At 43.2% G+C, this 27,291-nt stretch overlaps 1 protein-coding gene across 1 annotated transcript in view; it reads right to left on the bottom strand.

The window, feature by feature from the left end:
- Positions 1-27,291, bottom strand: part of ERBB4 (erb-b2 receptor tyrosine kinase 4) — a 465,169-nt gene that overhangs the window by 267,945 nt on the left and 169,933 nt on the right. The window contains exon 3 of the mRNA XM_054278524.1: positions 7,238-7,424. Within this exon, the coding sequence (XP_054134499.1) occupies positions 7,238-7,424 (187 nt within the window). The remainder of the gene's footprint in view (positions 1-7,237; positions 7,425-27,291) is intronic.

The raw sequence follows: 27,291 nt of genomic DNA, 5'->3' as shown, positions 1-27,291 counted from the left end.
GAATCCTACATGTAACCAGATCCTCTCTGAATAGCATTTTCAATGACACCCTCAAAATCGGTCTAATTAAAGCAGGCAAGCATTATTTGCTCTGTTGTAGAAGTGGTATGATTCACAAAATAAAGCAGCAGATGTGGAGATTACTGCAGGGCTAGGAAGGAATTTCTCCATCTACCCTAGACTCAAGTCTTTACCTGAAGACCCTTCTTTAGCCAGCAGCCACATAATTAAGACCCTGAAAAACCAGGGAAAGGTGTTTCTGTTTGCAGAGAGCATAGTTAGGCAGAAATGAACTGCTGGGTTATTCAGAGCAAGGACAGGTGTGGTCAACACCATTCCCAAAGCCAGCCAGGCTGGATGCTGGCTCAAGGATCCCTGGCCAGAGCTCCCAGGGCAGACGTGCCCTGAGTCAGCTGTCATTAGCTGGTATTAATCCTGGCAGAGCACCCTCTACACAACATCCTTAAAAGGTCTTAAGTGGATGTTAGGCACTAGTTAACTTATAAATTAAAGTATGAATTAAATTATCCACTGAAGGAAGTAAATGGCAATTTAAATTTCAGTTCATTACAAAGTCAAAGCAAGTAAGCCAATTTACACCAGATAAGGATTAGGCCTCATTTCACTTCCCCTTGATTTTAAACCCTGTTTTATTGCAGGAGAGGCTGTGTGACATGAGGTTATCCTGCTGCATGACAGCACTGGCTCATGTCAATAATTCTGTGCATTACTTTCAATAAACTGGTTTAGACCATTTGCTGTAGATTGTGACTCTTAGTTCATGCGAAAGCATTGGGGGGAAGGGGAATACCAGCACACATGGGGGATCCTTTGAATTTCCAGTTAAAAACATTTACCAGTAGATCATTATTCAGATGAGCTTTTTGCTTAAATCCTTGCCATATCATTCCAAACAAGGCTGCACATTTCTGACAATACAAACAGATTTGAAAGCAGTGAAGTGCTCTGAAATAAAGAAAACTGAGCATAATTTGTTGATCAATGAGTTGAAAAGAACTACAGACATTAGTTATACTACTTAGCATGAAAAATACATATCCAAACCCTTCAGGGACACTGCACAAAATTCTAGCCTTGCTGAAATTTAAAAACCAATGTCCCACCTTTGTTACTGGGCGAAATAAACTCACGAATACAAATCTCACAAGGCTCAAAATCAGTATTTGTTTCTGGCCACATAAAACGCAGTTTTTTGCCTTGCTAAGACCTGAGAGCAATTTTCTGCCAGCTGGAGGCAGTTGCTCCTCAGCCTGCAGGTCCCTTATCTGGGATTCCTCAGGGCCACATCTGCAGCTGAGCAGAGGCTGGAAGCATTCCCGGGCATTGATGCCAAGTGGCAGGGAGCAGCCCGAGCCCGTGCTCCCACTGCCACCAGGGATGGGTCCTGGGCTCTCCCAGCTGTCACATCACACCTGTGATGGCTGAGGAGAGCAGCAGCTGGAATAGAATGTTTGTTTTTTACCTTGGGAAAGAGTCTAACAGGGGGAGAAAAGGCAGACATGCTGTAGCAGGCACACTTGCATTTCTCAGCCTGGGGACAGCCACAAACCATGTGCCCTCTCTCCATAGGGACAGGATGAGCAAGGGGGACTCAGGGCTGGTTCTCTGCATGTCCCTCAGGTCTGTGGTACTGATGCCTGGTGAAGGCTGATCCAGAACAGAGACTAGATGGAGCTAAAGAATAAAGCAGGGATTTATTAAAAGGCCTCAATGGATCCACCTTGGGCAGCACAAGAGCCCAGCCAGGGCTGCACCCAAAATGAACCAAAATGGTCATAAAATGGACATCTGGTCACAGGGTCTCTCACTTTTGTAAATTCTAGTCCATTTGCATATTGGAGTTAATTGTCCAATAGCTTTAGGTTATTAAGTTCCATCCCTCTTGCTTTTCCCTCTTCAGCCCACCATTGTTTATGCTCTTGGGCCTGAGATTTGGATCATTTGTCCTTGGTCCCCAGCTAGAGAAGGAATTGTTTTGTCTCCCTACCCTATGAAGGGAGCTCACCATGCCCTAAATATGAAGCTCAGAACTGCACACTAAAGCAGCACAGAATTGAAAAATATAAAAGCTAAAACCTGGGGCATGAGTAGCCCACAGAGAATCCTGCACAGCCACACTTCCCTTGGGAAGGGAGATGTTCCTCCCTCTACTCCTCCCCACTGGCCAGCCACAAAGCTGTGCTGGGATACAGGAATGGGCAGGGCAGCTGCCAGGATCCAGGAGAGGAGCACGCCTGGGCAGCCACAGAGATGCTGCAGCTTCTCCTACAGAGCACTCCTGCAGCAGCACAGCCCCGCACGCAAGGGGACCGCAGGGATTTTTAAACCAATTCCTCACGCCTCCATGTATCCTAGCAACCCCTCTCCGAGGTTACAGATGTGATGCCTCCCCCACCTGTTGCACAGCCACCCTGAGGCAAGTTACACGTGGCTTTCTTCCCAGCTCAGCCCGATTAAGGAATGCGGGAATGTGACACACAGGCACCCTGGACACCAGGACTGGCTCCTGCATGTCCTCTGAGGAAGGGGCTTTGTGATCAAGGCAAGAAAAAGGGGGTGGCTTTCATGCCTGCCACAAAAATGTACCATCCTTGCCTGATGTGCCATCACTCAGGTCCTGTGTGGACATTCAAGCAGGATTTCCAAAAGAATTTTAGGTCCAAAATAGGCACAGCGAACAAAACCTGACTCCTCCCATGCCCTTCCCTCCAACCTGACTGAGCTGCATTATAACTACAGTAAATGAGTTTGTTAAAGGAAAAAAAGACAAAAAAACTGCTAGAAAAGCAACCTTTTCAAGGAGTGATGCTACTCCAAAGTACCATTTAGCAGTTTCAGTTTCCTGTGGGGGGGAATACTATAACCACCAAACATGAAAATTTTGCTCTGCAGAAAAATAAAAACCAAATTTAATCAAAAATTAAAAGGTAGAAAATCAATTACAAACATCTGTTGAAGGGGAAATTTGCAGTTTTGCAAAATTTACTTTCTACACCTGTGAAAATGGTCCTTTTTTAATGATTCCCCTGCTCATAAAATTAGATTTCTTTTATTTGGCTATCACTGATCAAATGGTTTAACCTGCAGTATCTATTTCTCACGTGAGTCTCAGTTATCTTAACTTATCATTCAATTTATCTGCATTCCTGAAAGACAATGAAAACCCATAAATCTTTTGCTGTGGGTTTGTTTTTTGTGTTATTGCACTTATCACTGCAAAATCCACCTCATTCTAATATATCCAAAGAATTCAAGGGATGCACAGACCCTTCTGTCTCCAAGGCCAATAGGGAAGATGAGGTTGTCACTGCTCAAAGACAACATAACTTGCTGTAGAGCTCTCTTATTCATCTTCACAGAGGAAAATATGGGATACTTCTCTCCTAGGTTGTAAGATATTATTTTGGGCTGTGTATTCTATTCTCATCTGTCAGAGGTGGGGCAGTTCTCTTCTGTTCATTGGGCAGTTTTCTTTATCTCTTCCACAACCCATCCTCCCTCCAGGAGATCTCTTCTGTTCATGGCCACTGAGTGTCCCTGCATGGCTGATAAAATTCCATCATCCCATTGGGAGATGCTCTGCCCAGGGGAGGAGCCAAGCATTCCTACCTGGATACAATCTGAGGTTTGGAACACCACAGCAGCCTTTGCCCACTGCATTCCCAGAGAGCAGCTTTCTCTCCCCTGCATTCCCAGAGGGAGCCCAGGCCCATCTCCAGCAGCCCTGGAGCTTCAGAGGAAAACTCCCCCCTTGTGCAGGATCCCTGCTCCAGCAGAAGAACAGCTGGCACTGCAGGAGGCTGAGCCACCATGGGATGGGACTGTGCCACCACCCTGACACACAGGGGGCCAGCTCCTGCTCTGACTCTGGCAGCGTTGTTTTGTGTTACTGCAATTTTATTTTTCCTTATGAAGAACTGTTATTCCTACTCCCATATCTTTGCCTGAGAGCCCCTTAATTTCAAATTTATGGTCATTGGGAGGGGGTTTACATTTTACATTTCAGGGGAGGCTCCCGCATTCCTTACAGACATTTGTCTTTTCAAACGAAGACACTTCCTAAATGGTTCTGGCACCTGTGAGTTTTCCCTCTTTCCCTTCTCAAGCAGTAATGGGATGCAGCCAGCAGGTTCCCTCTCCTTTTGGACTGCTCCCAACATGAGCACCAATGGTGCCCTTTCCCTGGGTAAGCTGAGGCTGAGTGCTTGCTGACCTGCAGTGGCTCCTGGGCAAGGGCTGGGATAAGCTGGCACACCTTCTCCCTCAGCACCACCTACTCTGCTCATCTCAGGCTGAAGATCACAGCCAGGATGTCAAACCCTCCTTTTCACTGTGAGGCTATTTGGCAGCTGAATCTGTACACTGAGATGAGTCCAGCTGAGATGGCAGCAGCCACTTCATTAGTTCAGTGTCAGTTCAGTTTTGACACATTTGTGGAACCATTGACTAAGTTTTTGTAAAAAGTGAGAACAGGATTTTTATAGCTAAGATTTTTTGCAAGTGTCACACGCATTTTAGGACATAGTCATGGGCTGAGCTATACAAACAAAACTCCCTTGTGGTTTGACAGACATTATGAGTGAGAATTGGATCATGTTTTCTGTGTGAGATAAAACTAACTGCCTTCACAGCTGTCATTTTTTTTATAGTGCAAGGGAGGAAATTCAAGCATTTAAAGTTACATTTAAATATGAAAACTTGATAGACATATCTGGCAATAAAAACACAGCTGTTAACAACACATAGAAAATACTGCAGTGGTACAGCACAGGAGGCTGAAACTCTGTGTCTGAAGAGAAGCTGCAGGTGAGAGCAGCTTCCTCATTTATTTAACACAGGGAGTAGGGCTTGTGTTTGTACACTGTAGAGCACTAGGCAGAAATACCCTCAGGAGCCTATCATCCAGCACTGCACGAATAAAAACAGAATTTCCCAGACTCTGGTGAACAAGGCATAAGCCCTGGAATGACAATGCTTCACATGCAAGACAAGAGCCATGTAATATTTGACTCAAGTGGAAGAGATGCACGACTCAAAGGCAGTCTCTTCAAATCTGCAGTGGACTTGAAGAATGTGAGCCCATGGGGGCTGCTTCCTCTTCAGTTTAGCAGCTCACCCGTGGTTTCTGGGGTAAAACTAAAGAATACCTTCAGATACTGCTGATCCATCACTGCCTTGCAACACCACCAACTCCCACATCCACCAGGTATATTTATGCAGATACCAGTGCTGAGGATGTGTCAGGAAAATTATTGAAGGATTAATGCTCTGGAAGAGCATGAGCAACAAGAGGGGGGTTATGGGTTAAAATAGCCCAGTGCATCTTCACCAGTGCACAAACTGGTCAGGGAACAGCTGCTGGAGAGACCCATGAGGCCTGCCATGGCAGCTAGAAAACATTAAGAGTATTTTCAAGCACACACTGGCTCACTTTCAGCACCCAGAAGCTATTTTAAGTGCTCCATGGAGACAAGCTGGTGTTATTAGGGCACTTTTCTTGCAGAAGACAACAATTCATTTCGAGTCAAATAATCCCATCAGAGGTTTTGTAAACACCTAAATCAGAAGAAGTGGCTGTGATCATCACATGTTGGGAGAGATTCACAGGCCAGTTTTCTTAAGACCCCTCAAAAGAAAATGAAACCACTTGCTGGGCAGTTTTGGTGCTATGTCTGTCACATCACAGCAGCTCCCAGAGGGCATCTCTGGAGCCTGAGGAACTGCCAAATAGCACAGGGAAGCTGGTTCGAGACCAGAATTGGAGCAGAAGCCTACAAGATAAGTTTTTTACCCTAGTGAGCAGCAAAGGCATGGCTAAACAAGCCCTAGGAGTAAAACTCTCACCTGGCAGAACAACCTTAGACCCAAGAGGAAAGAATTCCATAATTTTCTGGCCTTGACCTCACCTCACCTCTCTCAGTTTCACCCAGCCTAATGTCTTTACAAGGCATTTCGAGACTCAAAGACCAGAAAACATATACAAGAAAGAGATAATGCTGTTATCACCCAGTGCTGTGGTTCTGTATGATGTGAAGGCGTAGACAGTCACAATGAACTCAGAAGGTGGGAAGAAATATGGGAACAGAGGAGGAAGAAATTGCATTATGACAGTGACAGAGTGAAGAGTAGTAGATGGCAGGGATTTAGAGACATTTGGGAAGCACTCTGATATTGGCATGATGGTCTCAGTAAAGAAAATTGTCAAAAATATGACCAGAGGAAAGAGCCTAATCAGAGTCATCCAAAATTGGTTTATTTTTTAAAATATTTCAGGCCTTCTTTTCCCTCCTGTTTTTAAAAGCCTGGTGAAGCTGAACAGGGAACTGTAAGCACTCAAGCTACTCTGAATACTGACAGACAAAAGAAGCAGAGAGGGAAGGGTGCCTAAATATAGCACAGAAGGCTCCCACTTCTCCATACTGAGGTTCAGTCTCCACAGCCAGCTCAGGTCAGTGATTTTCAGTCAGCTTTCGGCCACTCGCAGATACAAGGCCACATCAAAATTAACAAAGTTTAGGGTAGAAATAATCACAGTTGATGAGGAGCCATGTATAAATAAAATACTTCCAACTGAATTCCCTAAGAAGAGCCACTGCCTGCTCTTTGTTAAGTTACAGTCCATTGATATTTAGCAAGTTTTAATCTCCCAAACCACTGACTCTGGATCCTCAGACAGAGGAAATGAATGGTTGATCTACCCTCAGCATGATCCAGTCCTGAATTTACAGGTAAACATGAAGCTGTGGACTTTGCTTACATTTTTGTCTCAAAAAAAAAAAAAAAAGAAGAAAAAAAAGTACTTTTCTCATTATATAAAATTCACTCTTTTTGCTTAGAAAACAGAGTTATACAATTAAATAAACTAAAGATAACGAGGTACAGGGGATGCTAAAGCTGAGGTAACCTGGCAGAAAATAGCCAGCACCTGAAGGAACACATGCAATAATCACGGATCCCAACATACTCATGATGTCAACACACAGAACTGAAAACTATCGTTCAATTACTGGTTTTTGTTTCAAATAAGCTCTTGCTCATGGATCATTATGGAGAGAAGCCCTTTTGTGAACCAAAAAAAGAATGAACACACAACTGCCAGGCTCCTATGGTACCTCAGTGTCCTGCAGAATGTAAGTGACTGATGGCAGTAAGCAAATACTCAACAAGCTCATTTTTTTCCTTGCAAAAAATCCACCAATTTCCAAGTTTCACTTACCTGTCAGGTTCCTCAAGCCAAGTTCCCTGAGTCCAAAGTTGCCATCTTTCCTGTAGTTAAGGAATATGGCCAGGGCGTATCTCTCCTCGTAGAGCTTGGTCCCACGGACGATGCGCAGGTTCTCCAGGGGCAGGTACTCAAACTGGTTCAGAGCCACCAACACATAGCCCGTGACCTCTCTGATAGACTGAAAGGCACAAATGGAACAAACATCAGACATGGCCCATCTTCAATTGCCCTCAATTTCCCACTCAGTGAATGCCTTAGGACAAGGTGCTGCTACCCAAGACAAAAGAAACCAAATCGTCTGAAAAACAAATTCTGTTTCAACTTAATGATTTCAAGCACATTCCTGTTTTAATTTCAGTGAGTTTACTTGGAAGCAGTTGTTTAAAAGGCAGAAAATAAAGAGGTAGCCATTTTCATCAGTTTATTAGAACAAACAGAAATTCACTGTAAGATATTAAGGTGTTGCCCTGATTTTTTAAGATTTTCTAAGCCTTCTGATGTTTTCATTCTTGTAATGAACTTTCTCACGCACTTTCTGTAAATAACTTAGTTTTTTACATTCTTTTTTGGAGGAGGAGAAATTTGATGGACTATTGGTTTGTCCAGTGTCATTGGAGAGGTGGCACTTTCACCCTCCAATCCATTGTCACTTTTGGAAATCTATAAACGTTGGAGTCAGAAAACAAACTTCCCTTTTTTCACCATGAGAGCAGCAGTGTGTGCGCTTCGTGTTGTTTTGTGTCCTATTAAGGATTAAGTCCGATTATTAATAATGTCTGATTAAGGACATTAAGGATTCACAAAAGGATGACTTTGCATAGCTCAAAGCAGAGAGCATGTCTAAGGCTCTTGCAGTACATGAACAGAATCCACTGGGGCAATGCCACAGTTCAGATGAAATTGTCTGCCTGCAAGTAACTCTGTGTTGTACAGCGTATTTCAGGGTGGGGTTGAAGGGACATAACATGGAAAACACCTCTGGAATAGCTCACCATCAAAAAGGAACAGATGGGAGACGGGGGAACGGTTTGGAAGAGAAAACAAAGATAACACACATCTGTACTAACACCCATTTTGTGTACTTTCAAATGGAACTGATCACTGAACATTTGCAAAGATTCATCTCAAAGTTTCATCTGGCAGTGCTGGAACCATCCACAACCATATATTCCAGTTTTGGATCAAAACTACAACCCAAACCTTTAGCAAAATGATTGCTGCACCTTTGAGTTGGCTGAAATCTTTTCTGGCTTTACATGAACTGCTCAATAACCCTCCTGCTCATATTTGGGAATTGATTGCCTGGGCTGGAAAGGGAAAAAACACCCCAAACCCAATAACTAGAAAAACTTTTTCAAAGTCCAAAAGACTAACAGAACTAAGATGTTAGAAAATAAAATACAGAACACCCAAACCCAGAGAAATACACTCCCTTAGAAAATAAAGTTCATTCTAAGGAATTGAGAGAAATGGCCTAGAAATACTCAAATGCCTTTGAAAAATGTCATTTCAACATTCACAACGACCCCACCATCAACAGCAAGACTTGGCACAGGCTGAAGGATGCTCCTAGCCAGACCCTGGGAACAGAATCTCCGTATTGGACAGAGTCTCTTGAGTCTGCTTTTCAGAGCTCACCTCACCCCATGCCTGCAACCACTGCACAGAGTGGTGTGTTTGTGTGCATGTGCATATTTTAATGGATGGGAATTGATACCACTACTTGTGTGCTTAAGTGGCTGCACTCACTTCTCCCTTCCCTTTGGCAAAGTCAATACCTTCAACAAAACACTGAAAGAAAAAGCCTGCTCAGAGTAACGTGCCCAGACTATAACCAACGTGAGGGGGACTCCAGTCGATACTGTAATGAAAACAACCTGACAAGCAACAGCAGGCACAGAATGCAACCTGTCCTGTATGTATCATTAATAAAGAAAGGCAGCAATGGATTTGCAGCACCAAGGACAGGATCCTGCTTTGCTGCTTCAGCGCTTTGCCGTGATTTCACATTTAAGGGTGCACAAGCCTTTTAATTAGGCTTATAAAAGCCTGCAAGGTTATTAATACGTGTGGCAGTGTACATAAGGAATGATTTCTAGGCCACAAAATCCAGGCACTAGCTGTCCTTCTGAAGTCAAGCATCTGTACTCAGCTGAAGCTGCTGAAAAAGCCATTTCCAGACGGGCTTGGCATCCAAACAAAGACCACTGTCCTGACAGGACTCTGATGAGAACCCAGCCAGTGGAGGCAGGTTGAGAAGTAGGGTTCAGCAGCTAGGTATTAAATGTAGAGCTGCATTATACCCTGGGACACTGATTCCATTATAATCAGAAGCTTTACAGCACTTTCATGATAGCTCTTTGCCTTCAGACATTTGAGCTTAGCCAGTTTGGTCAGGAATTTGCTTTTCATCATATGCAAAAATGTCTTTAAGCTGCCTTTTTTAGCATCTCCTCAGAATTCAGGAAATACTTAAATTACACTCACGGCTTCAGCTTCTCCACTGATATTCTAGGGACACTGTGATTGCTCTAATTAATTTAAATGGATGTTTAACTTGGAATTGAGTGGAAAAAATTAAAAGCAGTTCCAAAATTGCATCTGAACAGGTCCTCCCTGCCAATTGTTGTCACTTACAACCACATTTTCTATTTTTAAGGTATGTCTTACTGCCAAACAGAAATTCCACCTGAAAGGGCTGCAATTCAGAACAGGACTGAAATGCCACACACACACAGAGCAGTAAATCTTCATTCCAAACTTGGGGGGAAAGAAAAAGCCAAAAGAAGTCCAAAATAAAACAATAGCCCACCAATGAAAATGACAAAATCCTGTTGCTGATAATTGTGACCTGCTTCAGAAGCCATGCATTGGGTTTGGCTTGACCAGCTGAAATGACAAAGTATGGCAAGTATTTTGACAAACCAGAAGGTTCTTTGCAGTTCCATGGCTTCCACCATATTGCAACACACATTTAATTGCTGGAGACACTGCCATGTTCATGCTTAAAATATAAAATTATGAAAATAAATCCAAAGAGTTTTTAATTTCCTAGGAAACAACCACCTGACCAACTAAATCTAGTAGTCTGATATATTAAGATGGGGTTTCATTTTGGGTTTAAATTCAAATAGGAATGAAAAACGCAGAACAGTAACCAGGTTTGCAGGGTGGTTTCTGACTGGTTCATCTTGAAAAAAAATGTACTGGGAAGGCAGAAGGCATTTCAATTTTTGGCCACTCCAGGCCAACACTGTCACTTGGCCAGGCACTGCACGTTTTAACATGACTCAGACTGAAAATGGACACCTGCCCACTTGGAACTCACTGCAAAGATGCCTGTTGGCTTCTGACTCGCCAATCCTCATGCCAGATCTCCTCCCCTGCACCTCATGCCAAGGTCAGGCATGATTTGAACTTCTCATCCCTTGAATTCAAGGCTGGACATTTTCCTGAGCACGTATTCTGGACTCAGCTATCCTAATGCTCTGTTTGAGCTGCTTCATTCCAGCTTCCATCTGTGTTCCCAAGAAGGTGGAATAGCTCATAATACTGAGTGCCATCTCCCAGTCTGATTCTCCTGCTGGGGCTTGCAAGCACTTGCAAAAAAGATATTTCCCATGAGTTTGTCCCTCAGGAAAAACAAAAAGGGAACTGAGACTATCAAGCATCAGCCCCTGGGTAAGGACAAGCTTCCAGCAGAAATAAAAGGAGTGTCAGGGGAGGAAAAAGTACTGATCCTTGACTATCACAGTTGAAAGGGCCACCATACACAGAGCATCAAAATAAAATTTCAGAAAGCTTCAACCCATACACAGCAACACCTCACCTCTTCAGAAGGCTGCAAGCATCTGCCCTTCTTGTCCTTCAGCCCAGCCTTTTATCCCCTCCTGTTGATGCCCTGCACCTGTGTGCCCTCTGTTCCCTTTGGTGGTTGGTCAGTGCCCTGGGCACTCCATGGCTCGTTCCCTTCAACAGCATTCACCTGTCCTGCACAGCTGTGCCCACTGGGGATGAGGCTGGGCCAGCCCCACTCCCAATCACCACAAACTCTGTGCCCACACTTCACATATCTAATGCCTCATGAGCTGCTTAAAACACACACCTAAACCACAGAGTTCTAATATATTTACCAGGAAAAAGCCCTTTATCTCCATTTTCACACAGGAGATGAGCACCTGTACTCCACAGTTTGCTGTCCCTGTGTCCAGCAGTGTCCTGCACCCCAGGAACAGCCATGTCAGTCTATAAACCAGTCTCCTAACAGTCTCTACATAAAACATAGCCATTTTTGGTTTTTAAACCTAAAAATAGGTACCCTGAGATAAGAACAGAGCCAGTGAAAGTTCTGCCCTCCCCAGGAGTCCACCTCAAGATGGGCAGCCCTGCAGAGGGTGACGAAGAAACTCAAAATGACACCAAAAGCATAAGGGTTCTTTTTGGAGATTCTTTTTCAGGTGATGAACTGTAAAACTGAGCTCTAGACAGCCCATTCCCTTAATTACAGCTAATACTAGCTGAGCACAGATGAAGCACTTGAAGCTCCCAACAGCAAAACCAGAATTATCCTGTCAGCTGGGAGTAAATGAGAGTAAAATTGTGCCCTGCCATCTTAAATCGTCCTTTGGTTCAAATCAAGTGAATCTGAGTGAAGCAGAGCAAAATAACAGCGAAAGCTTCATCATTCCGCCCAGAACAACAGATCAATGAACGATTAGGGAAGCTGATGTTTCTTATAAACACTACCAAGGCTTCTTAACATCCATCAGGAAGGCTGGGCTCTGGCAGAGGCACTGAGGAGAACTCTATTGTGGGGTTTATTTCAGCTGCAGACACATTTATCCAGTGCTGAACTTGATCTGGTAATGTCCCTGTTGCCTCAGCTGATGAGAGCAACAAAATCCTGCCACAGGGGTCAGCTCACACCTGTGAGACCACTGACAATTCATTCTCTTTTAGGGGGTTTTTCCCCTTTTCCATAAAAGCTAAGAACATTTTGATCTACTTCAATCTCACTTAAAAGCATCAGTAAAATCTAGTGCAAGAGGGAAGGATCACCTGAAGAACAAGTGTGTTTAATTCACAAACGTTAAAAGTAAAGAACTTTTCACATCTAAAGTGGACTTGAACAGAGTATCTCCCATTTCACTTTTTTATGGATTTGTATCTGGTGAGAACTTCCCAACACCCAACTGGCTAAAGTTTGAGAAAACAAATTTTATTACAAGAAAAAAAACCCCACAATACAGCAAAGTCAACACCTGCCTAACTTTAAATAAGTTCAAAAATTCATTTGGGCATATTTGTGAGCATGCTGGTAACCACCAATTAATTTTTTTTTCATACATTTGTACCCATGCAATGCAACACACCTGTCACTGTCACAATTAAAAAATTAATGTTTACTGAATAACCGTAGTGTCTAAGCAGCTACATCACTTGCAATTCTAACTCTGGGAGAAATAATAGCAAGCAAAATGTGGAAATAGCAATTTATGGAGCTCAATTAGCTGTTCCATGCATTGCTCATTGAGGGTTATGAATTTCTAATAACATGAGATGCTAAGATTTTCAAAGCAGCTCAGGTATTTACAGGATCTAGCCTTTGCCAGCTTCTCTCAGATGAGAAATATGTGGCACACACTGACATTTCTCCTGTCTGAGAGGACACCCCTTTTAGAGACTGTCAGAGCTAACATGGCATTCATGTAAGGAAATTTGTCCCACTACAAGCTCATGTCTTGCATCCTTTAATTATGTCAACACCTGTGAAAGGAATTGTGATGTTGAGCCCTCCTGAGCACCTGTGGTTTTGCAGGTACTCTATACAAGCTGCAGTAAAAATCCCTTAAGTGTGAGCACACTGATCAATACAGAACACAGCTTGCAGAAAACCTTTTCTAGTGCCTGGTCAGGAGCAAGTTAGCAGTGTATGCTAACTAGAGCTGCCTTGGCAGCTGCAGAAAGATCACTGTCCACAGCACTAAAGATGCAGTTTTTATTCAAATTGGTTAACAAAGAAAGAGGATCTTCTGCTAGTCTTTCAATTTGCATTAACAGCAAAGGAAGAGCTTGGATTTAATGTTGTTAAGAGCTGTACTTGCAGTGCTGCATGCTGAAGGATTGAACTGTGATTCAGTTATTTATGTCAGTTGGTAGGAACTTTAACTCATACTCTTTTCCTCACAGACATCTGGTCTTCTTTGGTAATATGCTTACAAAACACCCTGAGCAGCAGATCACTGAACTGAACACAGCACTCAATTCCCTCTAAAGCAGCAGTTAGTCAGATGCATCTTTTCTTAAGGCAACTGGAAATTTGTGCAGATTTTGCTACATAATTTACAGAACCCACCTGGGGAGTTGTTGAACTAAAGCTCTGTTTTCTGAGTGGCTGGTCTTTATATTGCATTATTCCAAGAGTGGGACTTTTCATACATTAAAATAGGAGGATTAGCTATGCAGTTATTTATTTACTGAGCTTGATGTAGGAAACACATTGTTGCTGATCTGAGGGAAGTTTGGCTGTGTCTGAGCTAATATACATTACAGTAGGGTCAAGGCAGGTCTTGGAAGAAAAACAAATATCAGTTAGAAACCTTTAAACTGCAGAACAGTGTCCAAATCTGGCATTTGGAATGAAAGGTGAGGGGTGAAAACATGGGGAGCCTTTGAAATATGTACCTTGACTAATTTTTAACACACTGATGAGAAAACTACTTGGGACTTGAAAAACCATATAATAATAATAATAATAATAATAATAATAATAATAATAATTATTATTATTATTAGTAGTAGTAGTAGTAGTAGTAGTAGTAGTAGTAGGGAATGGGAATATTAAGTAATATAGACAAATAACAGAACCTAAAAACCCAACCCTTTTGCTTTCAAATTTTGAAATGCAGTTTCTAATGAGGTACCCAAGTATTCTGCCTGGCTAATACTTTTTCCACTGAAGCTCAGGTGTCAGCTTGCCCCATGTGTCTCTGCCCATTTTTCAGCTGAAAATATCCTCTGAACAGAGAAACTGAGCAGGGTTACATCAGTCTCTGAGAGTCTTCCCAATGTTTCCAGTCTAAAACATAATTCCTCTGTTTGCATATCTGCTTAGAAGTGCCCCAGAAGTGTCTGCTGAGAACTTTGAGGTGCCCAGGCTGGCTGAGAGCACACAAAAAATCCCAAGCTGTTTATGTTGAGTCACATTATGACGTAGACAAAGCCTGCACTTTGCAACAAGCCCATCCTCACAGCTAATATCTGTCTGTCCTGAGGAACGCTGTGCAAGATACACATTTAGCCAGCCAGTAAGACTTTTGACATTACACTGTATTCCCTGATTGGCTTCAACATACTTGCAGCGTGGTTTCCAGGAGAGTTTATTGTATCATCTCCCAAGGGAAAGCTTATTCCTAAATGAGATTGAAAAGACTACAATGAGAGCATTATGCTGTTACAAAATGCTTTACCACTCAGGCCGTTCAGTAGATGCTGCATTTTGCAGACACTCAAAGCACATCAGCTTATAGCTGCCCAGTTACAGGATTTCCAGCAGCACAGATTGATGCCTTTTGCTTTCTCTGCTTTTGGGAGCTTCAAATCGAGTAAATCACAGTTTCTTTCCAGGCAACGTAAAATTGCACAAACTACTACTTCATAAACTAAATAATATCAACACTCAGGAAGGATTTTAGGAAAGTAATAACCATGTGCAAAGACATCCTTTTTTATCAATTTCCCTCTGAGAGGCACAGCCCGTGAGAAGCTGAGTGCATCCAAAGGTCTTGGGACACTTTCACTGAAAAAGCCAAGGGAGGGCTGTGCTGTCACAACTTCACATTTACACTGCCTGCACTGCCTCAGGCATCCTGACATGGCAATGGGCTGAACCAAGGTGGTGTGTTTACTTTGGCAGAACAAGGCATTCCATACCAAAGAAGAGAAGAGCATTGAATTCCTCACAGTCCCCTCACGTTTTTGCTCATGTCTAAGCTGAACTAAGTCTTAGCAGGCTGCTTACTTGGTGCTTGGGCTCATGAGACTGCTTGGAGCACTACAGGGAGCCCATCTTTCCATTCCCAAGTTTTCCCAAGGGCAGAAAATGGAAGAAAGGGAGGAGGAGGATGAATGCTCAGTCTCTCACAGCTCAGAAGCATTCCCAGCTTCTCCAGCTTACAACCTGAGGCAGTGGCTGAAGAGGAACTGAACACACAGGGAACAAAAGGCAGAGGTAAAGAAGGATGTCTTCCCCATGGTGGGTTTGTGCTGGTCTGAAGTCAGAGTACCCATGAGAAATGCAGTGCAAGCTCTAATAGGGTGTCCAGAAATGCACTCCATGGTAAGCAAGGTGCCTGTGAAGATCCCAGGAATGTTTTGTGGTCATTTAATGGAACAAGGGACCTTTATTTGTTCATTTGATATATGGGGAGTGACAGGCTTTGTACATCAGATATTGTGATTGCTTTTTTCCTATTACACAGCCAGGCCAGTTGGTATGAATTACAGGAAAATCTATAGTTAGACAAGTAAATTAAATGCATTTATTAACATTTCTTCAGTGGAAGCAACAGGAGCTCTTGGCTGTTGCAATTCCTACTCTTTAGAATAATGCAGAATGAATTAAACATCCCAGAGATGTGGTACAGAGGTGGAGCTGAACAACAGGACTTTTCTATTTTTTCTATTTAAACTGCAGGTGAAGGTGCCCCGCCACTCCTGCAAGCAAAAGGCTGTTTCTATTTCTGGACACAGGAACTGACTACACATAGTGAAAATGTGTTAACCTTGCCAAATTTCAGCTCAACATTCTCAGGCTGCGTTTTTGCAAGAAGCAAATAGCTGGCTGTCCAATCCTGGAAAAGCAGTTGGCTTATTTTTGGAGAGCTTTGCTTCCCTCTTCCAAGAAAATAAGTTTCCTAAAAACCTACTTTCAGTTTATTTCGTATGTGCAACATCCACTTTTTAATGAGTATCTTAAAAGCATTTCCTGGGAGGAACCGATTTTATTGGTGCTCTAGGACATTTTTGCACACTGAAATTAGTGAGTATTGGAGTTCTGTTTGTCTGGTTTCATTGAAGAGGAGAATCTTCATGCAGATATTGGATTTTAGCAACTCTTACTTCTAGCTGAGCATATATAAATACAATGTCTGAGCTCAACATCACACCTACCTATTGAAACTATTTCAGCCTTTTTAACTCTAATCTTTTCAAGAATAGAAACCCTGAAGAGATTCATTAATCGCTGGCTTTTGATTTGGCTGGCTGGCTTTATTTCCATTTAGATAAAAAGTGAAGAGGCTTCTTGTTTTTAAAGCTGTGTTTTTGTTTTGTTTATCTGCAAGCTGGAGAATAACTCTGTTACTCAGGCTTTAATAGATTGTTAAAACCTCCTTCAAGGATAGATCCATAATTTATAAGATGTGAGCAATTAGTAAATGATCTGATTTTCAAATGCAGAGGTTTACTCTAAGAAAGAAATGTAAACTCCACTTTTTGAGGTTATGCAGGGTGCCACCAACCAGGGGAACCATCATTAATCTGCAGTGACTGCACTGGCCCTAAAATAAGATTTTCCTCTGCATTAATTCCACTACTTTCACTACTTTTCTTCAAGAGGGCACATTAAAACTTCTCCCACTCATTGCATTTTCTCTGTGGTTTCTGAACCAAGCTGGATGCACAATCTTATAGGAAACAGGAACTTTTAAATCATGTCCAGAATGACCAGACATCTTAAATGTACCATTATTACTACATGCAGTTATTGCACCAATGAACAAACAGTGGCTCCCTCAAAGTGAGCAAACACCTTTTTTTGAATTACAGGTGAGTTTATGGACAGGGTGTTGCAAAAGTTGTACAGAAAATTATTTCTTTCCATGACACAAGAGCAGAAAAAGACATTTGGTCTTGACATAAAAATTCTAAAGAGGTTAAAAAATAAGACTTTTGGAGAAAAGATGATTTTATGAAAGTTAAAAATGGGGTACAGGGCAAGAGATAAAATAAAGAGGAAAAGCTCATGATCAGGAGTGGGGAAGGACAGATCCAGACACTCATCATGCTGGCACTATCTAATTTCTGTGTGCCTGAGTTTGCAATCTTACTGCTTATTTTTATATCATTTTGTTCTTTTTTTAGGGGAAGCATGGCAGGAAAAGTGTAATACTCTCTACAAGATATAATTTCTCTCCGTACTCATCACCAGCAAATGACTGGACAAGCAATCTTTTGCCAATAACTTAATTAGAGGAGACCTCTATAGTTAAAAATGTTCCTTAATGTGCTCAACCCCACACAATAGCTTGCTGAAGGAAAAAAAGCAGAGTGGTTATTGTCACAGCTAAGGATGGAAGAAAGGCTCAGTCATTAAAGTCATCACAGAAACAATGTTATTAACTACACAGGAATAATCTCAAGGGAGTTCTGTGCTGACTGACAGTAATGAAATAATGCAGGAAGCTAAAACCAGGGCATCTCTCCTCACCTGTTTTTATTAATACCCTTATTACCTTTCCCTGAAAGACAGCTTTTCAAGAGCTATTATTGTGCTTAATATTAAATCAAATTAAGCCTGGCATGTTGTCTGTTATGTCTTCTGAACCCCAAAAGAGAGGGGGCTCACCAGTGCACCCCTCAGCTGGGATGTGCCCTTCATCAGGAGCAGTCCAGTGGCCAGACTGCCAAGAGTCAGGGACATCAGGGAAAAAAATTGCTCAAGAGAGAGAGAAAAGGGAGTGTTCAAGGACCCAAACACATCAAAGGGCCAGCAGTGGTATTTCATTGATATTAATTACTTTACAGTCTGTAAACTCTGCAGAAAGTGCCAGCTGCTGTGAGCCAGGACCATCAAAGGTCAGATTATCATGAAATCATTACAGGAGAGGCTGTTTTTAGTTAGCATATAATTGCTAAACCTAAGCACACTCCACAGAACCAATAGGAAAATGAATTATTTAAATACTCTTCTTTTTAACAAATAGTATTACCATTTTAATTACATCAGTATTAATTTAACTCTAAAAGGTGCCTGAGGATTTTGCAGAATTAAGTTTTGCACCTGTGGAGTTTCCAGAAATATCAGAACTTCTGCACAACACAGGTGTGTGAGTTTAGCTATATATGGCTTTTTACATATTTACAGATACATATATGTTTTTTTTAAGTATGTTTGTGTGTTGTGTTCCTGCAGAATTTCTTGTCTTTGGATTTTTTGGGTGTCTAAAAATGCAGTCCTTAGGTAGTTACTTCACTGCATGCTGCTGTGAGATAAGGGGGACATCCTGGCTCAAGTGACAGGTTTTTCTCAGTTCTCATTCTCCCAGCACCCTGCCTGGCTTGAAAGCTCAATTGGCAGCTCCAGCACCAGGTTCAAGTTGCAGGCATTTCTGGCTTGAAATTACTTTTCTTTTTGCCCAATTCTCTTCTACTTGTAGCTTTTGAGAGGGAGCATCCAGTCTGTGCTCAGCATCAGCTCCCTGTGTCCACACACTTCCTAAAGCCCCACACACTTCCAGATGGTGCAGCTCCTCTTTCCACATTGCTCCATGGCCTGCTCACCCAATTATTTTTCTCCTCCTTATTTCTCACCTGGTGCCAGACAAAAGAAGGCACTTGGACTTTGATCAGCTCATTATTTATTCCTAACTGCTCTGATTTTCAGTTACCTCCCTGCATGGTCCCATAGATTAAGGTGTTTGTCCTTCCTCCCAGCCCAGTCTGCCCAACCTGAGAACTCCCTAGCAGATACACCAAACACCTTTCAGGCCCCATAAACATCTTCCTGAATGAATAAATCCATTAGTTTTTCTCAATTCAGTAATTTCATTTGTTGAATAAATTAGTTTTGTGAATATTAAATTGGACAGTGTCAATCCTGATCCTTTGAAGTCAATAAGCATAATTTTACAGGCTTTGAACCATGTCCTTAAACAGGAAGAATATTTCCAAAAAAATGATTTGGTCTCACAAAAACCCTTCATAGATATCTACAAGATGTCTCAAACCTGAAATCCATGAGATCTGTCCCTTAAACCCATGAGATGCAAAATATTTCTTCAGTGCAGAGCACACCAAACGTGCTTCAGGATTTGGAAGAGTTTGGATGTGTAACTGTATAATTCTGCTTTAAATTTCGTTTGTGAGCTGGCACACCCCATGCTCTGGCAGTTCCATGGGTAGGGGCAGGAGTGGCTCATGTTTAGCTCTGAGACTCACAGATGCAGGGAGTTATTTACAGTATTTTTCCTAATGGGTTTCCATGGATGACTAACCTTTAAGCTGAATTCTTTCGCATCCTTCTTTGCCTATGCCTGTTACAGTACTTTTCTATCCTCACTTGACCCTGCCAGTCCATGAATATTTGATACTAAATTAAAGCATTACAAACCAAGAGATAAATTCTACCCAGGGTGCAGCCCTCGCAGAGCTTAATTACATTTGGTGGTGTGAATGTTAAAGACCTGACACTGCAAGAGCTGTGGGCTTTGGCTGCTGTTGAACCAGAGCTTGAGAAAGAAGGGAACTGACACCTGCCCAAGCCTTCTCAAAAGGGAAGGGGGCTCATTTTACTCGGCATGTGCGTGTGTGCTGCCACTATGCTTTAGCTCCAACTGCTCCCAGGTATTGGCAGCAATTAGTAGACCATTTAAGCTTTTGTTCTCTCCACAAAACAAGCCAAGCTCAGCTCTTCTCTTTCCTCCTCCTTTAGAGACTCCTTTCCCCTTCCACCAGCCCATTAGTTCATCTCTCTGCTTTGCTGGTCTCCAAGAGAGGATTTAGCAAATTTTCTTTTGCCTTCAGAAAACTGCCAGCCTTCTTGCCCTCTTTTGTGCATTTAGGCTGTATGCTTTCCAGAGAAGGGAAAGGTCTGTGTCACACAGTGCCCTTACACTGTGTAATGGAATTCTTTAACTGAAATGAAGTCGAAAAGTCAAGAGGAAAACACAAATTATCAGTAGTTACAGAGAAACAGCCATGATCTTTGCAAGCCAATGCTAAGAGCTTAGTGAAAAGAGCTGAAAGTTGATGTTCCATATAAGTATTACTTTTAAATTACTCATTAAAACAGAGCCAGTGGTAAGGTCTGCACATCCCAGCAAGCCTGCCATTTCCAAGCAAGGTTCACTGGCCTATCCATGTTTTCCCTGCACTGAGCCAAGGTTAGTGTGTCTCACCAGCACCTAACTATCAGAAGGCACTCCTCTGTCTAAAGAGATCACTACAGCCCTGGCACTCCAATGCTTGCCCTTGCCAGAATATCAGTCAGAATGAGACAATGGCTACATGGAACACCAAAATTCCCAACAGCTGGGCTCACAGCAAACTCCAGGGAACAAAGAACTGGCTCTCAAACCAGCTTTGCCTCTACGGGATAACGTTAGCTTGAGAAATTTCACTATCATGGCCTTTGCCACTCTCCCTGCAAGTATGAGACTGGAGACACAGGAGTGAGACAAGGATCTGGAAGGCACTGGAGGCTCATCCTCATGTCTCTTCACGTGTTGGTGTTTCCAATAACAAGGCAAACTGCATTTTCCTTTTCTTTTGTAGTCAAAGTTAATTCACAGGACACCTACAAATTAAATTAAACTAAATTAAAGTGCCCCTTGCTTTTGCTGTTCTTGATGTGATTCATAACTAAAAGTGAATCCATTAAACCAGACTGAACTCCAACTATTTCAGTATTGCTCACCAGTGGCCGTGAAGTCAGGGGAGATACCTGAGGCCAAATTCATCTAATTGTTCCACGAGAAATCCTCATGTTTAATCACAGGTTGTTTCACAGGAACTCCCAATAGTTTTAATTAATTATCTTCATCCTATATCCTTTCATGGAACTGGAAGCATCTTTGCCAGCAAGCCATCCCTTCCTGCACTGCAGGACACCCAAGGAATGGGACTGGATAGAGCTGCTGATGGGATTTGCATGTGTGTGTGCCCACAGAAGGGAGGGCTACAGAGCAGGAGGACAGACAAAAATATTTGCTTTCTTCCAGGGCTGCTCACAGCAGGTATTTTCCTTCTAGGGAAGTTGTACTGGGATTAATTTCAGCTGTACCAACAGCACTGAATGTTTATTTCAATATTAGCAGTTATGCCACAGGCCAAGAAGAAGGAAAAATTTTCCTTTCAGAGAAGAAAACAAGCTCAGGACTAATCTGGAGAGCTGGGATAACACCAGGAACTCCCTTTGGTGTCACCAGAGGCTTTGCTGTACTTATCACTGCTGTAGCCAAGTCCTCCTCTGTGATGTCCATCTTCCCTGGCTCAGCCTTGGTGCAAGCAGGAGGACAAAGAACCACGTCAAAGTCTGAGGACTTGAGCTGAGGCAGCCTCTGAGGGCTCTGAGCTCTGAGCCACAGCACCAAACCTTGTGCTGGGTCACCACCAAATAGGCTCCTGAAGCAGATTAAGGATGGATGATGAAATTTTGCTATGGGTCAAGATGTTAATATTTCCAGAAAGACAGGGTTATACCAGGCATGTGTGTTCATCCTTTACAGCTACTGGGTGACTTTCCTAGGCCCAAGCTTTACTATGAATATCTCTGTCAGCTGCTGAAGGGCTGATTATGCACAGTGGCCAAATACCCTTCCTGCTCTTCGTGTTCTCATTGAACTTTTTGCCTCAAACTGCAACACTTGGCTAATCAGCATCATTTACATTTCCATATATATATAACATTTGCTATTTCTGAGGCACAGCTAAGAAAGCAGCTCTTCAAAGCTGCTTCCATACACAAGAAAACTGAGTACAAGGAAGACAGGCTGGAAGAAGGAGGGAGGGAAGGAGTGCTGCCTTCTAGGTGGGCAAAAATGCTGACATGACAGATCTTCTCCCTTAATCAACTTAATTTAACTTCTTGAAAGCTCATGATGACAAACTACCTGGACTGGAGCGCTTGGAGCTGATATCCCTCAGCGTCCACTACAGTAAATTATTACCTAGCTCTGCTGATGGAGATAGAGAGAGGTGATAGTGTTCCATAACAAAGGATAAATGGAAATATCCACTATTTCTTTCCCCTCTGCAGCCAAGCTGCTAAGAGTGCTTAGATTAGGAAGTCAGTACTATTAAAATAAAATGCGTATCTCTTTTTTTTTTTTTTAATTTTCTCCCTAAGGTGAACAATGGCTATAAAACCCCCATATATTTCCTAATAAATAGTAAGCTGTGCTAGAATCAAATAACTGAGTTTATGCTAAGTTCTAAAATGCATTTTTTTGAATACAAATAGTCATTCAGATATCAATAAACATTGTGCACTTTATCATCATCCTGCTGGGTTTTCATCTGGCAAATGAATATGTTTATGTTATGTATCTTCAATTCCTGATTTGTCAGAACCCCACTGCTGCTATTCCCACCCTCTCCTCGTCTTAGAGGTGCATGTGTGTTGCTATTGATGCAGCTTGCAGCTCTGCTCCTTTGTACTTGTGCATTTTGCTCAGCAGATAAGCTCCTGCTCACCATGACACAGGCACAGGCTGGGTACAAAGGATGGGACACCACAGACAGTTCATGCAGCCCTGCAAACAGAGAGGTGACTCACGGTGACTCCACGGTGTGTGCTTCACCTTTGGCAGCTCTGGGTTTAATTACTCCCTCCAGAAGGACACAGCCTTCCACATATGCACGAAATGCAGTGCACAGCCTTTTACCAGAGCTCTGGAATTGCTGCAAGGTGCCAAACACGGTTCAGGGACTGGGACACGAGGGAAGTGGGTGACACGAAGGTCAGGCCCATGTAATATGGAAGTGGTAAATGAGAGCCAGGGAGAGAGATGCCTCCATTCTGCACTGCTGCACTGAGGTCAGCACAAGAAACAGGATGCCAGGAAAATGTTGATTGAAAGCAGAACATTGCTTCTCTTTGTGGAAAAAAAAACCAACCTGGGGGTTTCAGGGAGTGAGCCAAGAATCTGCCTGTTTCCATAATGCAGGCAAGTGCAGAAGAGAAGTGCTGGAAAACCTTTGATCCTGTGCTGTGTCACTGGTGAGCACCCCGTGAAGCTGGCAGCTACCTTGGCAATCCCCAGGTGGGACACTGTCCAGCACAGCCTCACTTCCCACTGCCGGAGCCACAATTCCCTTCCCACCACCTTCAGCTCTGCCGAGGCTCAGCATGGCAGCTCCTGGAAAACCCACAGGAGGATTGTAGCAGCTTCCTTTTGGGATGCACTCAGACTCTTTGTGGAGGAGAAAGGCCAACACAAAGCAGCTGCTTTCCACCAGCCCTCTTGAGGCAATGGTGTTTGCTGGGTGCTGTGACAGCTCCTGCATTGCCAGGAGCCAGGACATCCCTCTGGCTGTCCTGAGCAGCCAAGGCCCCTGCCAGGGGTCTCAGAGACCCTGGCACAGAGCCCAAAATGCCCCTGTGGGTTTGATTATGACCCGTGGAACAAATTACCAACCTTAGATGAAGACCTGCAAGCCATGACAAATTAAGTAGAATGACAGTGAATTTATCACGAGGTGAAAAAGTAGATTTTGGGGGTTTTAGAATGGTCATTCAGGAGGCAAGATGGAGGGATCTGGACATGTCCAGCCTTTCTTCTTCTTCTTCTTGGCCTCCATCTTCTGCTGTGATGGTGGCACTTTTAGATTAGTTTAGAGTAGGAGCTCACCGTCTGACCTAGGTGATAGCTGTTGGGAAGTAACTGTAAACATTGTATACATTGTAGTTTTTAGTATAAAGACATAACACAGCCCTGGGGGCAGGCAGAGTGTCTCTGACTGTCATGCTGAACGGACCTCAGCAGGGCAGGAGAAAGAATTTTATAGATAAGATACAATAAACAACCTTGAGACCGAGAAATGAAGAGCTCTGACTCCTTCTTCAAGTGCTGGGCTGGGAAAAGAGACTTTCCAACTTTTCTTGGGGTCACTCTGACAAGCTAGAGATCCTGACACTGCATCTGCAGTTCCTGCATGGGAAATAATGCCCTGAGCCACCAACACATGAACCAGCTCTCCTCCCTGATCCCCCATGGGCTGAAAGGGCTGTGCTTGACACTGGCTGGCACCAGCACAGCTCCTGCACAGCCAGGTAACCACAGGCATTTATTGCATTTTTTCACTTGGCTAGGCATTATTAGAACAGCACAAAGTGCTGTTGCCTCCATCATTCATCATAATCACATTTCTTTTCTCTGAAAAGCCTCAGATCCTGGGCGTTTCAGCAATGGCTAGATTTGTGGCACTGGCCTTTCCCCCTCCTCCTGAAGCCCATTTGTCAGTGGACATTAGTTCCCAAGCTGCAGACAGAGCTGTGACATTGACTCGAACAGCAGACATCATGCCTGTTTATGAGGTACTGAGACACAACACACAACTCCTACCTTTCTCCAGGGTTTATTTCATCAAAGCAAAATCTATTTATATTGTTCCATTGGCATCACCTCCTCGCCCACTACAACAAACTTCTGTGAGTGGCACAGAGACAGATAAGAAAAGTTGGGAGACTGCAGGGCTCTGCTCAAGATCCAGAGTTGTGGGAGAGCAGCAGGTTCAGGAGCAACAAAAAGCATAGCTGCTGGTTTCCCCTACTGCTTCCTGGGGGAAATGGTCTTGAGACTAAAACACCGTGCTGAAGATGAACTCCAGTAAACCTCTGTGGGGAGGCCACAAATATCCCATCAGATATCAATGAATTTGGGTCCCTGCCATCTACCCTGTGATTATTTTCCAATCCTTGCTGGAACGTGCTGGCACTGGAACCTGATAAATCTGTTTGAAACCAGAAAATGACAGTCAACAGGGAAAATCACTGAGTAACAGGAACACACAACCCTTGGATGCTTCAGGAACCTGTCTGGGCAAGGGAGACAGTGAGTTTGTTCACTCATTTACCTGTTCCCTCCTCATATCTGAGCCAGAACTAAACATGTGCTGGCTCGAGCTGACTCAAAGTTCACTCATTTATGATTCTGACCACCAGCTTGGAGTGAAATTCAAGCACTGGGGACACCACACTAATGACACAGGAATTGAATTACATTGAATCTCCTTGGACAATGAAGATCAGCAATCCCAAAAAACTCCTGAAGGCAGGTGTAGATGAGCCAAGCTAGGACTTTGAACAATCGGTAACATTGATGATGGTGGGATTACATGATGGAGATCATTCAACTCTTTCTCCAGAGGCTTCAGACAGCAGGAGCCTGGAGAAACAAGGCAGGACAAGGAGGACAAAGCCACCAAAGGTGTTCCTGCCTTAAGTGGCTGGACACTGCATCCTGGGTTTCTGATCATACATGGGCCAGCTCACCTGCACAATAAAAGCCTGGGACAGGAGTGGCCCGAGGAGCCAGTGTGTCCCCAGTCCTTCTCTTAGTGCCAAGGGCACTGTGGGGAAAGGTAAAACCATCACTGCTGAACATGGAACAACACAATAACCCAACATTTCCCATAAGACAAAGGCAGAGAAAGAGAAGGCACCAACTCAAGAGCCAAAATGTCAGTGCAATTACAACATGATCACTGCCAGCCTATGCCTGGCACTTCCATTCCTCCACACTCACTCAGATGCATTTAAAAAGCACTGGCAATTAAAGATGTCAGTGTGATTGACTGACCAGAAAAACATAAATAACAGAGCCCTAAATTGCATCATTTGGGTAAATATGTATTTATACAGTTTGGAAAGAAAAGCCTTGTTATTCAACTGTTGGACAGCAGCAGCGACACAGGAGCTGTTCTGGTTTGTAATGCAAATCATGTAATTTGGGACACCCATTATGGGCATTAAAAATGCAAAGTAAGATCCATGTGAAATGCTGTTAATTTGCAGTAGCCACTTTTCAAAGTATAATTTCTCGGGCATTTACATATTTTTTCAGTAAAAAAAAATAAAATTGAACACTATTTAGAACATTTGCCACATCTTGTTTGTTGGAGCAAGGTACTTTTGAGCTACAGGAACAGGAAAATGGCCATGGAAACTGGTAAATTACTGATTTTCTAATTCTAAGAAAAAAATCAAATATAAATTAAATATAGGATTCTCATATTTCTAATAGGCCAAATATTTTTAATTACAATCTGATATCAACTGAATTACATTCTCATCTTTGACAATTTGTGGCCCCTGGAAGAATATTTATGCTGAGAAAAGAGAGGCACAGAGCATTCAACAGGAAGAAACTCCAATTTAAACCAGACTTGCACTCTGCCCCACACAGCCTGGCCTTGGGCAGAGATCAAGAGGGATGAAGGACCAGTTCTAATCTCAGTAACAAGAAGGTTCAGCTGAAGCAAGGAAGAGTTTCACAGCTGCTCCAAACCTTTGGTGTAATTCTGCATGTTTCAGCTCTATCCCTCCCATTCCATGGGCTCCAGTGAAGGATTTTCTGGGGACAGTGGCCATGAGGCGCACACATGCACCACACATGATTGCCTGCACGTTTGTCGTGTTCTCAACAACTTGTGAACCTTTCCACATCAGAGACTGCTGTGTCTCCTAGAGAAGGGGAGCTGTCCCTTCCTTCAGAGCTGGCAGATCCAATGTCTAATTTGCAGATCCTTAGAGACTCTTCATGGGGATTCAGAAGATCATGCTGTGCCTGCGTTTGCAATGCCAGCTTCACCAGGATGCTCCCCCTCAGAAGGGAGCCTGAAATTGGGGTCTGCTCCCCCAGCAGCTTCCTGGCACAGTGAGAACAGGGGTATAAAGGGGTATCCAGAGAAACTGAAGGACAAACAAGTAAAAAAAGTATGTTTCCACTGCAATGCCCCTCCAAGAAACTTGGTATTTGGCAACATAATCTTGAATGGCCAGAAAATGCAAAACCAATTCATACATAAATGTATAAAGTCAGAAACTGGGATTTTATTTGTAGGTCTTTTTCTTTGCTTTAGTTTCTCTGGAACTGTCCCAAGTGCACACCTGAAAATGGCGTGGCCTGGCCAGGGCTGCTCTCAGCTGTGAGCGCCCCTCTCCTCTCACAGGAGCTGCAAGTCTGTGGGGCAGTCACAGGCAGGCAGAGGCCAGCAGTTCTCCTGCACGGCACTAATTCCCAGAGCTGAGTCAGAGCACAGAA

The sequence above is a fragment of the Melozone crissalis genome, unplaced genomic scaffold (genome assembly GCF_028551555.1).
Source record: "Melozone crissalis strain CALT ecotype California unplaced genomic scaffold, PUWL_Pcris_2 ptg000023l_1, whole genome shotgun sequence".
Taxonomy (NCBI): domain Eukaryota; kingdom Metazoa; phylum Chordata; class Aves; order Passeriformes; family Passerellidae; genus Melozone; species Melozone crissalis.
This window is presented reverse-complemented; position numbering and strand designations above follow the sequence as displayed.